General features: G+C 40.1%; 1 protein-coding gene across 2 annotated transcripts in view; it reads right to left on the minus strand.

The window, feature by feature from the left end:
• The window catches only part of FBXO3 (F-box protein 3), a 37,761-nt gene extending 22,726 nt beyond the window's left edge, over window positions 1–15,035 (minus strand). For both annotated transcript variants that reach the window (XM_003919972.4, XM_074401296.1), the window contains exons 1-3: window positions 14,894–15,035; window positions 11,297–11,386; window positions 8,583–8,746 (exon numbers count right to left, since the gene is read on the minus strand). In XM_003919972.4, the coding sequence (XP_003920021.1) occupies window positions 8,583–8,746; window positions 11,297–11,386; window positions 14,894–14,997 (358 nt within the window). In that variant the 5' untranslated portion in view covers window positions 14,998–15,035. The remainder of the gene's footprint in view (window positions 1–8,582; window positions 8,747–11,296; window positions 11,387–14,893) is intronic.
• Window positions 15,036–15,297: the final 262 nt, after the last annotated feature.

Here is a 15,297-nt window from a genome sequence, read left to right on the forward strand (position 1 = left end):
ATGTATTATATGCTTAGGATCCTCTTCCAAGCTCACTGGCTGTTGGCAGAATGAATTCCTTAGAATTGAGGCCCTCAGCTCCTGGAGGCCACCCAGCATTCTTTACCATGTGGCCCTCTTCATAATATGCCAGTTTGCTTATTCAAAGTCAATAGGAGAGGCACATTGAATCTCTCTGACTTCTGGAAGGGCCCAGTCCTTTTAAGGGCTCATCTCATTGAGGCCCAGTCAGGATAATGTGCTTTTTGATTAATAATTAACTCAAATTCAACTAATTTGAGACCTTAATTACATATGCAAAATCCCTTCACATAATATGACCTAATAATGGGAAGAAAATCAGTTATTTTCACAGTACCACCTACACTCAAGGAGAGATCATTATACTAGGCATATACCAGTGCCTGGGAATTTTGGGGCTATCTCAGAATTCTGCCTACTACAGTAACAGATTTTCATCATAAATCTCTCAATAACTAATAGAACAGTTAGACAAAATAAATAATACAGTAAGAGCATAAAAGATTTGAACAAGATTAACAAATTTTACCTAATTATATATATATAGTACTGTACTCCATAACTGCAGAAAATAAATTCTTTTTAAGTATACACAAAACATTTTCCAAAATAGGTCATATGCTAGACCACAGTATAAGTCCTAACAAATTTTCAATGACTGAACTCACATAAAGTATCTCCTATGATCACAGTGGAATTGAAATATCAATTATATTTAAAAGATTAATTTAAAAGTACCAAATTTTTAGAAATTAAATAATACACTTCTATATCATTCACAGGTTAAAGAAAAATCAAAGAAATCGGAAAATACTTTGAACTGCATGGTAATGAAAATGCAATGTATTAAAACTTACAGGACAAACTAATGTGCTTAGTGGAAAATTTAGAGCTTTAAATTCATTTGAAAAAATAAGAAAGCCTGAGAATCTATGATCTAAGTAATGATCTCAAGTCAGGAAAAAAAAAATCACAGTAAATTCAAAGAGAAGACATCAAAGAAATTAATGAAATAAAAAACAAACATACAATAAAGGATTGACAAAGGCAAAAGCCAGTTCTTTGATAAGATTAATAAAATTAATTCACCCCATCTAGCAAGACTGATGAAGAAAAACAGCAAAAGTATAAATAATTAATATCAGAAATGGAAAAGGTGATATCACCACAGATCCAACAAGCATTAAAAAGATAAGAGGATATTGTGGAAAAACTTTATGTCGATAGATTTGAAAATAGATGAAGTGGACAATTTCCTAGAAAATAACTTATCAAAATTGACATAAGAATACATAGAAAATCAAAATAGTCCTGTATCTAATAAAGAAATTGAATCCATAATTTAAAACTTTCCTACAATGAAAACTCCAGAATTGAATGGCTTCACTGGTGTATTCTACTAATCATTTAAGCAAAAAATAAGACCAAGCTTACATAAACTCTTCCAGGGAACAGAAAAAGACGCAACACTTCCCGACTCGTTTTACAAGGCCAGCATCATCTTGATACCAATACCTGACAAGAACATTGCAAGAAAGGAAAAATTACAGGCCAAACTCTCATGAACATAGATGTAAAAATCCCAATAAAATACTAGCAAATCATATCCAGTACATATAAAAAAGATAATATATTACAACCCAAGTAGGTTTATTCCAGGAATACAGAGTTGGTTTAGCATTCAGAAAAGTAATTAATGCATTTCACTGCATTAACAAAATAAGGAGAAAAATCATGAGAATCATAAGACAGACAAGGCATTTGATAGAAATTCAATTATCCATTTAAAATACAAAAACAAAAATCCTCTTCCCAAACTAGGATCAGAGGGACTATCTTCAATCTGATAAAGAATATCTACAAAAAAACCTATAGCAAACGTCTTACTTAAAGGTGAAATGCTGAACGCTTTCCCTCTGTGGGTAACACCCCTATGGGCACCGAGGAAGGAGAACTGTCCAGACCCCAGGCACAATTAGTGCCTGAAGAATATCTTAGTTTATAGTGTTATTACTCAGCTATTTCCTTTATATAATCCTTTACATATAATTATATATTAGTTTATAGAATTAGTGCCTGAAGTATAACTTACTGCTTACATATATCTAGCTTATATAGTCATACTTAATACTTATATCTAACATACTTAGTTCTACATAATCTTTCTATATAATCATATAGGTATTGTAGTTGGAGCTGTACTGACACATTTAGTGCTGATTTACAGAATCCTTGTATATAACCATATAGTAGTAGTATGTAGGAGGAGGAATGCCTAAAGCAGTCACAGAACAGAAGCAGTACATGGGAAAACAGCTAGACCAGGACAAGAACCAAAGACTCAGGCAGTGGTGTCCCTGCCTGAAAGGGCATACACTGTATGGCAGGCTTGGAGCAAGAGCCTCTCCTCCTGATAAAGAAGTTGTAGTACCTTGCATCCAGTTCCTGTGGAAAGTAGGCCTCAGGCTGGAGATCCTGGAAATAACTGAGGGAGAACTCCTCTGGTGTGACCAGTCACAGCGGCTATACACCTTGTCAGTCTTTTCTCCCCTCTGTGCTAGCTTAAATTATTCTCCCATAAATATCTTAAGAGAGGAGCACAAGTCTGTCAGCTCCCACTGCACTGGCTTACAGTATCCTTCTATTAGAAACCCTTTGAAGTCTCCAGCCCCCAGATAATAAGTGTTGTGCACAACACGTGTTGCACACAGCCCATCTCCTTGCCTCGGTGACCTAATGGGGGTGGACCCCTTTGCTGTACATGACCCTCTACTACTGCACACGGCACGGCCCTGTATTGCACATGGCCCACCTCTCTGTCCAAGTGACATAATGGGGTGGCTCACTCACTTGTGACTCATGTGATTACGTATGCGCTCTTAGAAAGCCTATAGATGATGACCTCACTCACCAGCCTGGCCCCTGCTTGTACCTAATAAATACAGATGCTTCTGGGCACTGGGGGCTCTTGCTGATGGCCGCTCACAGGTGGCATGGCCCCCTGAGTCCAGATGCTCTTCACCAGTTCTTCAGTGTCCTGTCTCTTTACTTCTCGGATCCTGCACCTCAGCACAGCATAAAGAACACCCCACTACCCTGTGGGGTCCAACAGTCCTACACCCTCTGCAATCAGAAAGATAAGGATGCCCACTATCTCATCATCACTCCTATCCAACACTGTACTGAAGGCCCTTGGCAGTGCAATAAGGCAAGAAAAAGAAATACATGATATATGAGGCTTGGAAAGCTAGAAATACAACTGTCATTATTCTACATCCTTAGGGAAATGTGAATTAAAACCACCACTACACACCCACCAAAAAGGCTAAAATAAAGAGAATGACAACATTAAACTACTGGTAAGAATGTAAACTGGTAGAACTACTTTCAAAAATAAACGCCATCTTTTGAAGTTTAATAGAAGCCACTCTATAACCCGGCAAACCCAATGCCAGATATTTACCCAGCAGAAATATATTCATATATACATCAACAATGTATATAAAAATTTACAGCATTATTTGTAATAGCCAGAAATAGAATTAAACCAAATATCCATTAACAGAAGGAACAGTCTACTCAGATAATGAAGTACTATACTGCAGCCAAAATAAACAAACTCTATTATACTCAAAAAGACTCAATTTCACAAACAAAATAGAAATAATTCATACAAAATACTTAATCATACGACTTACATAAAGTTCAAAAAAGAAAACTACTCAATAGCTTTAACAATCAGAATAGTGGTTGCCTCTGTGAAAGAGTGAAGAAATATGAGGAGGGCTACTTCTTGATCTGGAGGGTGTTATAATGGGCATGTTTATCTTGTGATAATTCAATGAGTTGTGCATTTACAATTTGTGCCCATTTCTGTATGCTAGTTAAAACCATTAGTGACATCATGTACTCCTGGATATAAAGTGATGAGAGGGGCACTTCACTTCTGCAGTAATCTTTCTAAAAAAAAAATAACTCCAGCTCCAGTCTAATCATCAGTAAAATATCAAGACAAAGCCAATTTGAGGAACCATAATTACTTTTGCACTAACCTAACACAAAACACCTGACAAGTATTTTCTCAAAACTGTCAAGGGGCTGGGTGTGGTGGCTCACGCCTATAATCTCAGTACTTTGGGAGGCCAAGATGGGCTGACCACTTGAGGTCAAGAGTTCAAGACCAGCCTGGCCAACATGATGAAACCTTGTCTCTACTAAAAATACAAAAATAACCTGGTTGTGGTGATGTGTGCCTGTGGTCCCAGCTACTCAGGAGGCTGAGGGAGGAGAACCTGGGAGGCAGAGGTTGCAGTGAGCCAAGATTGTGCCACTACACTCCATAGACCGTCTCAAAAAAAAAAACCAAAAACCAAAAAACAAAAAAAACACGTGTCAAAGTCATAAAAGACAAAGACACTGATACAGATTAGTACACTAAGGAGACATGACAACTAAATGCAATGTGGTATTCTGGACTGGATACTGGAACAGAAAAAGAACAATAATGGAAAACCTGGTGAAATTCAAGTGAAATCTGGAGTTTAGTTAATAGTAATGTGCCAATGAAGATGTTTTAGTTTTCATAAATGTCCCACAGTAGGATATATAAGGGTAACTAAAACTGGGTGAGGGTGTATAGAACTCTCCGAACTATCTTTGCAACTTTTCTGTAAATCTCAAATTACTCCAAAATAAAAAGTTTATTAAAAAAAAGAGAAATTTTAGTATAAAAGAAACCAAGCTGATGGCAACCTGAACTACTGGATGAGGAAAGAAACTAATATTTATATGGTGCGTGCCACATATTGAACATTTATCATGTAACATTAAGAAACTGAGAATTCCTTGAAGAAGATAAAGAGATAAAAATAAACATGGCAAGAAGAAAACTAAAAGGAAATATATGTTTACAATACAGTAAAATCAAGATTGAAAGAGGTATCATATTATAATAGAATTTGGGAGGCAGAAAGGCCAAAGTTAATCTTTGCTCCATTACTTTGACACAGTTTGTATATTTGTCCCCTCTCAAATCTCATGTTGAATTGTAATCTCTGATACTGGAGGTGGAGCCTGATGGGAGATGATTGGATCGTGGGGGTAGATTTTTTCTCATGAATGGTTTAGCATCCTTCCCTTGGTGCTGTCCTCAAGACAGTGACTTCTCATGATATCTGGCTGCTTAAAAGTGTGCCATACCTCCATCTCTCCCCCTTGATATTTCTTTTGCCATATGACACACCTGCTCACTCTCTGCTTTCCCCATGAGTTCCCTGAGGCCTCCCTAAAAGCAGATGCTGCCATGCTTCCTCTACAGTCTGCGGAACTGTGAACCAATTAAACCTCTTGTCTTGTAAATTACCTAGACTCAGATATTTATTTATAGCAATGCAAGAATGAATTGCTTTGTCATGCACACTGACTGCATGATTTCTGGCAAATTATTTTACCTCTTTAACCCTGTTTCTTCATCCTCAAAAGGGGTATAATACCACCTACCTTAGAGAATTACAGTGAGGATTAAATGAGACTTCACATGTTTAATAAAGTGCTTTACTGGCACTGGGTGAACACTCATAGAAGGAAACAGTGAAAAAGTTACTAGGAGCCAAGAAGCCTAGATCAGAGTTGTATCTTTTTTTTTTTTTTGAGACGGAGTTTCGCTCTTGTTACCCAGGCTGGAGTGCAATGGCACGATCTCGGCTCACCGCAACCTCCACCTCCTGGGTTCAGGCAATTCTCCTGCCTCAGCCTCCTAAGTGGCTGGGATTACAGGCACGCGCCACCATGCCCTGCTAATTTTTTGTATTTTTAGTAGAGACGGGGTTTCACCATGTTGACCAGGATGGTCTCGATCTCTTGACCTCGTGATCCACCCACCTCAGCCTCCCAAAGTGCTGGGATTACAGGCTTGAGCCACCGCGCCCGGCTCAGAGTTGTATCTTGGTCACTAGTTTGAGACTTTGCATGAGTCACCTAAACTCTCTGGGTATGTTTCTTCAACTACAAAATGGGGGGTACTAGCATAAATCATAATGGGCATATTATAGCCCACACTTCAAATCCTGGCCTGCTGCCTCCTCGTACAAATTCAGTTGTATTGGAATACAGCAACCCCATTTGTTTATCACCCATTTGTTTATGCATCATCATCAGCTGCTTTCCCACAACAACAGCTGAGTTGAAGAGTTGTGACAGAGACCATGTGTCCCACAAAGCCTGAAATTTTATTGTCTGGTCCTGGAAAAAGTTTGCCAATCCCTGGTCTAAACAGTCTCTAAGGTGCCTTCCAACTCTAAAATTCTAAGGTAACACTTAAGGTAAATATGAGATTTGAAGACATATAACAACAATGTTAATATATCAAAATTTCAAGATGCTCCATTAAATATTCCCAAGCCCAATGCCTATTTGCTTCCTGATTTTCCTTTTTATCTGCAACCTCTATAACCTTGCAATTGCATCAGAGACTGTGGCAGCTGAGGCAAGCAGCTAGGTTCCTGACTTGGTTCTAATATTCATAACCCTAGGGTTCCAAGAAACCTTAGCACTGCAGATATCAAAGAATCTTTATTCTATTCCAACTCATGACAAAGCTCAAGAGAACTGGCACCGTGGAGTAAAACAGGAGCTGTCAAGGAATTTTCTGTCAACCACACCTTCAACTGCTAGGTAGTACAGGGAGCCTGGAAATGCCAAATTGAATGCACCAAAAAAAAAAAAGAAAAGAAAAAAGAAAGAAAGAAAGAAAGAAAAAGAAAAAGAAAAACAAGCAGCAGCAGCAGCAGCAGCAGCAGCAGCAGCAGTAGCAATTACATATCCTTAGTTTTATCTTCTTGATAGCTCTGGGCTTAAGAGCAGAACCATATACCATATCATATTCCAAATGTCCTAATATTTAGACTAGCTCTTCTAGCCCAATAGACATTCTAAGACACTCTAAACATAATAGGATAGATCTTGTCTCCCTTCAGTCAATGTTAAGACCATAGCTCTGGAGTCAGCTCTATATCCAAATCCTAGTTTTGCCTTTTCCTTTGTGATGGTTAAACAATTTAGTTTTTTTTTTTTTTTTTTTTTTTTTTTTTTATGCCTTAGACAATCCACCTATAAAATGGGAATAGTAATTATTTATCCCACAGGACTTTTGCAATTAAATGGAGTAATACTGAAGAAATACTTAGCCAGTGCCTAGGTTTGTGTTTAATTAATAAGAGCTACTGTAAGCCCTTACCTTATCATCACCAAGTACTTATATTTAGATTTATTTTCCTCTTGAAATGTTAACCCTACATACCAAGTAAAGTATTATTATTTTCTCCTAAGAAAAGAAGGTATTCAAAATATTAATCCAGGGTACTTTCCTTCAAAGCTCTATTCTCTCTACCAAATTATTATTTCTTCCACCTTCTAGCAATTCAGTTTTAAGCACTTGGTCATGCAACCAGGATTTGTATGAAAGTAATATTTGCATAGGAAATTAGAGAGGAAACATAAAATGCAAAAGGAATACTCTTTCAAAAGAGTCTTTAGTTCTAAAGAAAGGAAAATATTTGAGAAGAACTGATTCCAATTTTAGCTCAGCAAAACCAAACATCTATACAATGCCTTTCAGTGTAGAAATCTGAAAAACAACTTGGAGGGTAAAGCAGGGAAGTAGCAATATATCTACAGTCTGTGTATTTTCATGAGCATTAATTAAATCAAATTAATGGAATAGCTTAACATTTCTTGCCAAAATTGGACAACAAAAGTGTAACAGAGCATATTCTGGAGTCACACAGACCTCAGTTCAAATCTTAGTTCTACTATTTTGTAAGTGTCAAAATAAGGATAAATGTTTTCCTTACTCTACTACGCTGCTCTTACACAGGTAAAGACCAAGGGTCTTTCTGAATATTAGACTATCAAACATTTACTTGTAGTGAAAATAGGAAAGAGTGTTGATACAATAGACAAAATTTCACAATTTAAAAAAATCTTTTGGGCATGGTGGTTCATGCTTGTAATCCCAGCACTTTGGGAGGTTGAGGCGGATGGATCACAAGGTCAGGAGTTCAAGACCAGACTGACCAATATGGTGAAATCCCGTCTCTACTAAAAATACAAAAATTTAGCTGGGTGTGATGGTGCATACCTGTAGTCCCAGCTACTCAGGAGGCTGAGGCAGGAGAATAGCTTACACTTGGTGAAAGCTGCAGTGAGCCAAGATTGGACCACTGCACTATAGCCTGGTGACAGAGCAAGACTCTGTCTCAAAAAATATATATATATATTTTAAAAGAAATCACCATAGTTATTCTCAATCTTAGCATTACTACTTTCTTAATAGAATATAAATATAAGGATAAAAGTTCAGCTTTCCCTTCTGATAAATAACCACGTGGGTCCCAAGGCTGAGAAAAAACAGGGTAGGCACTAGAGTGAAAGTCCTACTTCCATGGCCAAATATGAACAGCAAATCACAGTTGTGTAGATGACAGAGATTCAAAGTTATTTAAACTAACCTATTTATACTAATAGCAATGAAAACAGGGAAAGAGATCCTGCATTCCCAGTACCTTTCAGAGATAAAACCATCCGAGGACACCTGGGCTCCAAATATTTCTTGAGATCATCCCAGGCCTTTTTAATAGCGGCATAATGGTCAATGTATCTTCCTACATCAGAGTAAGTATCTATGAAGAGAGATTTCCAACACTGATTCTTCTGTGTTTTCTCTTCCCTAAATAGATGAAAAACATGAGATTACAAATCTTTTAAAATAATATTAGCATATATTTTAGATACTTACAGCATATAGGAATTTTTACTTTTCCCTTCCTTTTCATTTATTATATTTTAGCCACAAATGAAGATCAAATAGCAAAAAGTGATATCTACATCAAAAATTTTAATAAAAGTTACTGCTGGCATGGTGGAACTGTCAGTCACTCGTTTTCTTTCGACTTATTTTTGTCAGTTTTCTAATCTTTAATAAAATATAACATAGTAATAAGGTATAAATTTCAACTTACTCTTAAAAATATACCAATATAAAGTTTTTTTTTTTTTTTTTTTTTTTTTTTTTTTTTTTTTTTTTTTTTGAGACGGAGTTTCGCTCTTGTTACCCAGGCTGGAGTGCAATGGCGCGATCTCGGCTCACCGCAACCTCCGCCTCCTGGGCTCAGGCAATTCTCCTGCCTCAGCCTCCTAAGTAGCTGGGATTACAGGCACACGCCACCATGCCCAGCTAATTTTTTGCACCTTTAGTAGAGACGGGGTTTCACCATGTTGACCAGGATGGTCTCGATCTCTCGACCTCGTGATCCACCCGCCTCGGCCTCCCAAAGTGCTGGGATTACAGGCTTGAGCCACCGCGCCCGGCTAACCAATATAAAGTTTTAAAGGCATCATGTATTCTGTTTTAGAGAATACTTCGAATCTTGTCATAAGATAATATTAATGTAACACATATCTACATTGAATTAGTTGAGAATCATAGAACATAAAAGTAATTACAGGATTCAACGTTTCTATTTGGTATCATTCCCCAAGCATTTATTGAGTATTCACTTAGCCACTGAAGATATATTAAAAAAAAAAAAGGCACTTTTTTTTTTTGCCTTCAAAAAAAGTAGAGTCTAACCAGCAACAAAGAATGAAGTATAAAATTAAGGATCAGAAGTGATAGAGGGTAAGGCAGCCAAAGAGGGCCTTAAGGTAACATACTAATGAGTTTGCAATTCATCCTATAGGGTATGGAGAGTCACTGATGGGTTTTAACAGGAGAGTTAAAAGAGCAGAATTGGGCCAGGTGCAGTGGCTCATGCCTGTAATCCTAGCACTTTGGGAAGTGGAAGTGGAAGGGTTGCTTGAGACCAGGAGTTCGTGACCAGCCCGAAACACAGTGAGAACCCACGTCTAAAAATAATAAAATTTAAAAATTATCCAGGCATGGTGGCAGGCATAGTCCCAGCTACCTGGGAGGCTGAGGTGGGAGGATCACCTGAGCCCAGGAAATTGAGGATGCAGCAGTCATGATTGTATCACTGCATTATAGCCTGGATAACAGAGCAAGACCCTGTCTCAATCAACAAATCAACAAACAGCAGAACTGTGATTGCTAGGGGCAGATTAGGAGGGTTTTCTAGAAATACTAGAAAGAGATGGTAAACTAAACTACCATTAAAACTGTGGTAGCTAGATGAAATGAAGATGTAAAAAACATACAAAAGCTAAAATCAGAAAGGCTTGGAAAGCCTTTGTGATGAATGTAGAAGGAGGGAAAGAAGTGGTAAGAGAGAGAGACACACACCTAGGATGATTCCTAATTCTGATTTGGACCTGAGTGTATGATGCTGCTATGAAGACTGGGAATGCTGAAGAATAGGTTTAGGATAGGGAAAAGAACAATTCAAGGTTTGTGTGTGTTGGGGTGTGGGTAGGAGAGGATAGGGGAGCATCTTTTTATTAATCTAAATAACACACACATATATTATTAAAATTAAAAAGTACCAAAGAACTTATGATGAAAAACTATTCTCTTGTTTTAAGTCCAACTCCTCAAAGGAAATCTTAGGTATTTCTAGAAGTTGCCTCTATGGTTCTAAATGTTTATCCCTCTAATTCTTGATTTATCAACTTCACATGTATCTACTGATAGCCCAAAGGGAAACATGGGAAGATACAGCAATACTTAAAATTCCCCTTACCCTGTTCTTTTTCCTCCCAATGTTTGATAGCTCTGCTATTATTTTTCGGTTCTGTCTAAAGCTTGCAGCTTTAAATAATACGCCTAAACCTCTGCTTCTTCCTTTATCAACTTTAGTCACTACCTGATTCCACTCAGTCTAAGAAAAGATTCCTACTCATTTCTTTCACCTTTCACAACTCCCACTTTCTGTCATCTGTACTTTGATTCTGTCAAATTTGTTAACATTTACTGAATCCAGTTAATAAGTGTGGGACAGCCAATAGAAGGGCCAGCAGACAGTTGTGCAAACAATTCTAGAGCTCAGTGGGGAAGTCAGGGAGGGAGACTCAAGTTTGGGAGTTAGGAGCATGCAAATAGTCACTATAAATGGCAACAATGCACGCAGTAGACTTCAGAGAGGGAGAGGAGCAGTGGGCTAAGGACAGACCCTTGGTGAATACCAACATTTACTAGGAGGCACGAGAAGACCCACAAAAGGAAATAAAGAGACAAGGGTTAGAGAGGAGAATCAGGACAGACTAGTGTTACAGAAGAAGCCAAGGGCCAGTTTTCAGAAATCCGTATTCCCCGAATACTCACTCAGATATCAGCCAGTATTTTTTGCAATGTCTTCTCCACAGCGGATCATGACTTGATAGCTGGCTAAGTCTTCGACTGACATAGCAACAGCTGGCAGTAACCAGATTCACCAATAGTATAAAAGAAAGTAAGAAAACAATTTTAAAATAAAGATTAAAATATTCATTGTTTTGGTTTATGTCTTTTGTTTCTCTTATTTTTCACTTATTACCCTTATAATTACAAAACTATTTTCTAAAACCTGTTTAACATGTTAAGTAGTATAATTACCTTGTGAGTAGTGAAACTGAGTTCACAAATCCTGAAACATCTACGATTATAATTTTTCACAAAAATATCTATAAGCCATCTATACCACTGGAGTTAATCTCAAGTCAAGGAGCCTTCCTATGCTTATTATTGGGATAATTAATAATCATTTCTACATATAGGAAGAAAGTTCTTCAGTGATAAACAAAGGGACTTGGTTTTTTTTTTCCCCCAAGATCTGTAAGATCTATGCTACTAAAATACACAGACCTTGTATTTGTTTTTGTTTTATAAAATTTTTACTTAAAGGAAAAAAGTATTACTGCCAAAACCAGTTTTTCATTAAAGTAACTACTGGAGAGTCTACCTATGAAGGGTGCCTGAATCCTAACTACTCTGATACAAGTTAGCAGTTGCCCCAAAACATGGAATGTTAGAAGCAAATAACTTTCTTACTATACAGAGATTTCTAACAGAACAGTGTTGTAGTCCTGTAAATTCTACCCTACATAATTAATTTGTAAAACGAATGAACCTAAGATTAGGACTCAACACTGTCTGGAGAGAAATGACAAGTTATCTTAATAGAAAGGAAGTATTCAAAGATCTCACTTGGGCAATAGCTAATCAACAGAATCTTAAATCACATCAGGTTTGTCAGGGCCATGAGTAGGATGTGTGAAAAACCAATCTATAGTAAACCAAATTGCCTTTGTTTGATTTTCAGATTTTATAGAAACAATATCCTCATCCTTTTCTGCCAAGCTCAGGAGATGCCCAAACTAACTTTTGTAAACATAAGATTTCCTCCAGTTTTGTGCATTCAGTTTCCATACCCTCTGCTTGATTCGTCTCCCTCCACTGCCCTAGGAGCTAAACATAAAAGAATCTGGAACAGGCACAAAAGACGAGTTCAATACACATCAAGGTTGAAAACTACTGTTCTAGAGATTCTGATCCAGTTGGTTTAAACCGAGATCTATATCTCAGGCATGTATATGTTCAAAAGTGCCACAGGTCATTCTGATGCACAGTATGGCACTTATTCACTCCATTTCAGAATGAAGCACTCTGAAATGGAGAAGGTATTAAATAATCTCAATTCAAACTAGGCAACGGATGCTACATGATTCCAGTGTACTACTCCAATCCAACCCAATCCAGTTCAGCAAATACATACTAAAAACTTCAGAGCTTATCACTAGACTAGACCCTTGACAAAATTGGGCTGTATGGTGCAAGACAAAAAGCTGCAATACAATGGACAGTTTTATGTAGATAAAATTCAATGATATTCGACTCAATTTATTTCCACAGACCTTTACGGAGGGATCATTTCACTTGTTTAAAATTGTGATTACCACCTAAAGCATTTAAAGTAAAATCCTAACTCCTTACCTGGGTTCCCAAGGTCTTGCATGATCTCACCAGTCTCATTTGATCACTGTCTGTGAACCACTCCCTACCTCCAGCCAGGCCAGCCTTTTATATCCTCCGCCAGGCCACGATGTTGAACAGCAGTCCCATTAACCTCGGAACATACTTTCCCTCTGCCAGAACTGCATATGCCCTTGCTTCATACATGGCAGCTCCTTCTGATTTGAATTGATCACCTCTCCCTTCCTATTCCTTAACGGAGCAATCTATTTCCTTTATTGCACTTAGCATCTCTTGCAATTATGCGCTTGCCCACTGGACTGTGAGATCCGTAAGAGTTGCCTTAGCTGCATTGTTCACTACTGTACCCTCAACACTTAACAGGCTGGCACACAGCTGGCCCTTGGGGGAAAAAAATCTGTTGAATACAAAAACAAGCAAGGCAATCCTTACAATTGAGAAGTGCACCATCTACCTGGCATGGCAAATCAATTCTGCAGGAAGAAGGTAGAGAGGGTGTCTTCTCCACCTTGCCAGGTTGAGAAGAGGTAAGCAAGGCATTCCAGGCAGGGTCCAGAGCTGGAGCCATAGGAAAAAAAAAAAAAGTGCAGGTGCGTTGTATGCTGGCAGAGGTCTGATTTGGCTAGAGTGGATGGTGCAAAAGTGATAGTGGAGGAAAAATGAGGCCTGGAGGACCTTAGATAATAAGCCAGATGATAAGAACCTTCAATGCCCCAGAAGTTTAGGTTACAGTCTGTAAACAGGAGTGTCACGGGTTTTCAGGAGAATGACAACCAGATGTGTCTTAGAAAGATCACTCTGGCAGCAATCAAAAGTTGAAGGTTATTCGTTAAATTGTAAAATTCAAGTGCTAGCACGTACAGGTAGCAACTAGTACAGGTAGTGAACAAAAACTTGAGGTATCCCTCTATCACCTCTGAGCTAGGCCAACAACTATCTTTAACTGCCAGAAATCTGTATTTATAAAAGAATCTCTAATAACACAAGGCGCAATCATCAAATGCCTAGAATCCAATGGTTAATCCAAAACACAAAACAAATTTTGCCCACCTATCCTAAAAGCGCGACTTTGCATTCTCTGCAAATATATATGGTAGCACAGGAAACTCACAGCCATGCCACCCCCTGTCAAGGGTGTAAACAATCCTGACAGCTGGGGGGCGGGCTGGGAGCGCCATTTCTTCCACCATGCCAGACAGTCCTAAGTTTTGAAGGAACTGGGCTTTGAACCACCCTTATCAGCAACCGGTGTTTATTTTTGGAACAGATGCTAGTAATGTGGGAAACCCAAGGTGTCCAAGAGGTAAGACAGTCACCGGTATGGCATCACCGGAAGTCAGTACGAAAACACAAAATCCAACATCAAACCGTAAGGAGCAATGCTGAGAGCAAAACAATTCTCACGCACTCAAGTCCGAAAGTGAGCCCTGACAGCGATTCTGGCGCTGGGGAAGTCGCGCCAGGGGAGTCAAGGGTTGCCTACCTCCTCCTCTCGCTTGCCCCACCTGCCCACGTCGACGCCGGACTCTGCAGGCCCCGGACCCAGCAGAGAAGAGCGCCTGGTCCGGACAGGGGCTTTTACACAGCAGCCGGGCCCGACCCCGACCGGGCGGGCACCTGCGGGACCCGCGGGGGTCCGCGGGGCGCGGCGGGGAGGTACGAGGGCCACTACCTCCTTCTCTTGAAAGTGGGCCTCGTCGAGGCCTGGGAGAGAGAACCCTCGCCGCTTCGCAAGCCTGGGCCCAGGACCGGAGGAAGACTCTGGGCGAGGCCCTTTCCGCCCCGGTCTCGCCCCGGACCCCTGTGGCTCTGCAGGATGAGGGCGGCCCTAGCGTCACCTTCTGGTGCCGCGGGAGCCGAAGTCCTGTCAGCGGCCCCGGCCCCCATCCCTTTGCCTCACCGCCTCCTCTCCCCGTGTCCCCACCCCTGCCATGCACGTCGTCCCATTACTTGATTAGGTCCCGATAGTCCAAAAAGGATAAGATGAGGAGGAGGGGATCGGTGGGCAGCGACTCTAGGGTCAGCGGCGCCGTCTCAGTCTCCATGGCCGCCATCTTGCCTGGACCGGTTCAGGTCTGGCCCCGCCCTAGTCCCGCCCCGGCCCCGCCCCCCCACCGCCCGCCCACCGCCCGAGCCGCCCCCAGCCGCTCTCACAGGTTTGTTATGTAACCGCCGGGCCAGCCCCGCCCTCAGGGCGGGCCGAGAGGGGCGGCTCCCTGGAAGCCCCGCCCACATCCCCGCGGGCCGGCAGCCAGCCCCGCGGTGCGAGTTCTGCCCGCTTCCTTCGAGCTCCGCTTCTAATCTCTCCAGCTCTGTTCTTGCATCCCCGATCGTAAACTTGCTCAGCTCAGGAC

The sequence above is a fragment of the Saimiri boliviensis genome, chromosome 6, assembly GCF_048565385.1.
Source record: "Saimiri boliviensis isolate mSaiBol1 chromosome 6, mSaiBol1.pri, whole genome shotgun sequence".
NCBI lineage: Eukaryota > Metazoa > Chordata > Mammalia > Primates > Cebidae > Saimiri > Saimiri boliviensis.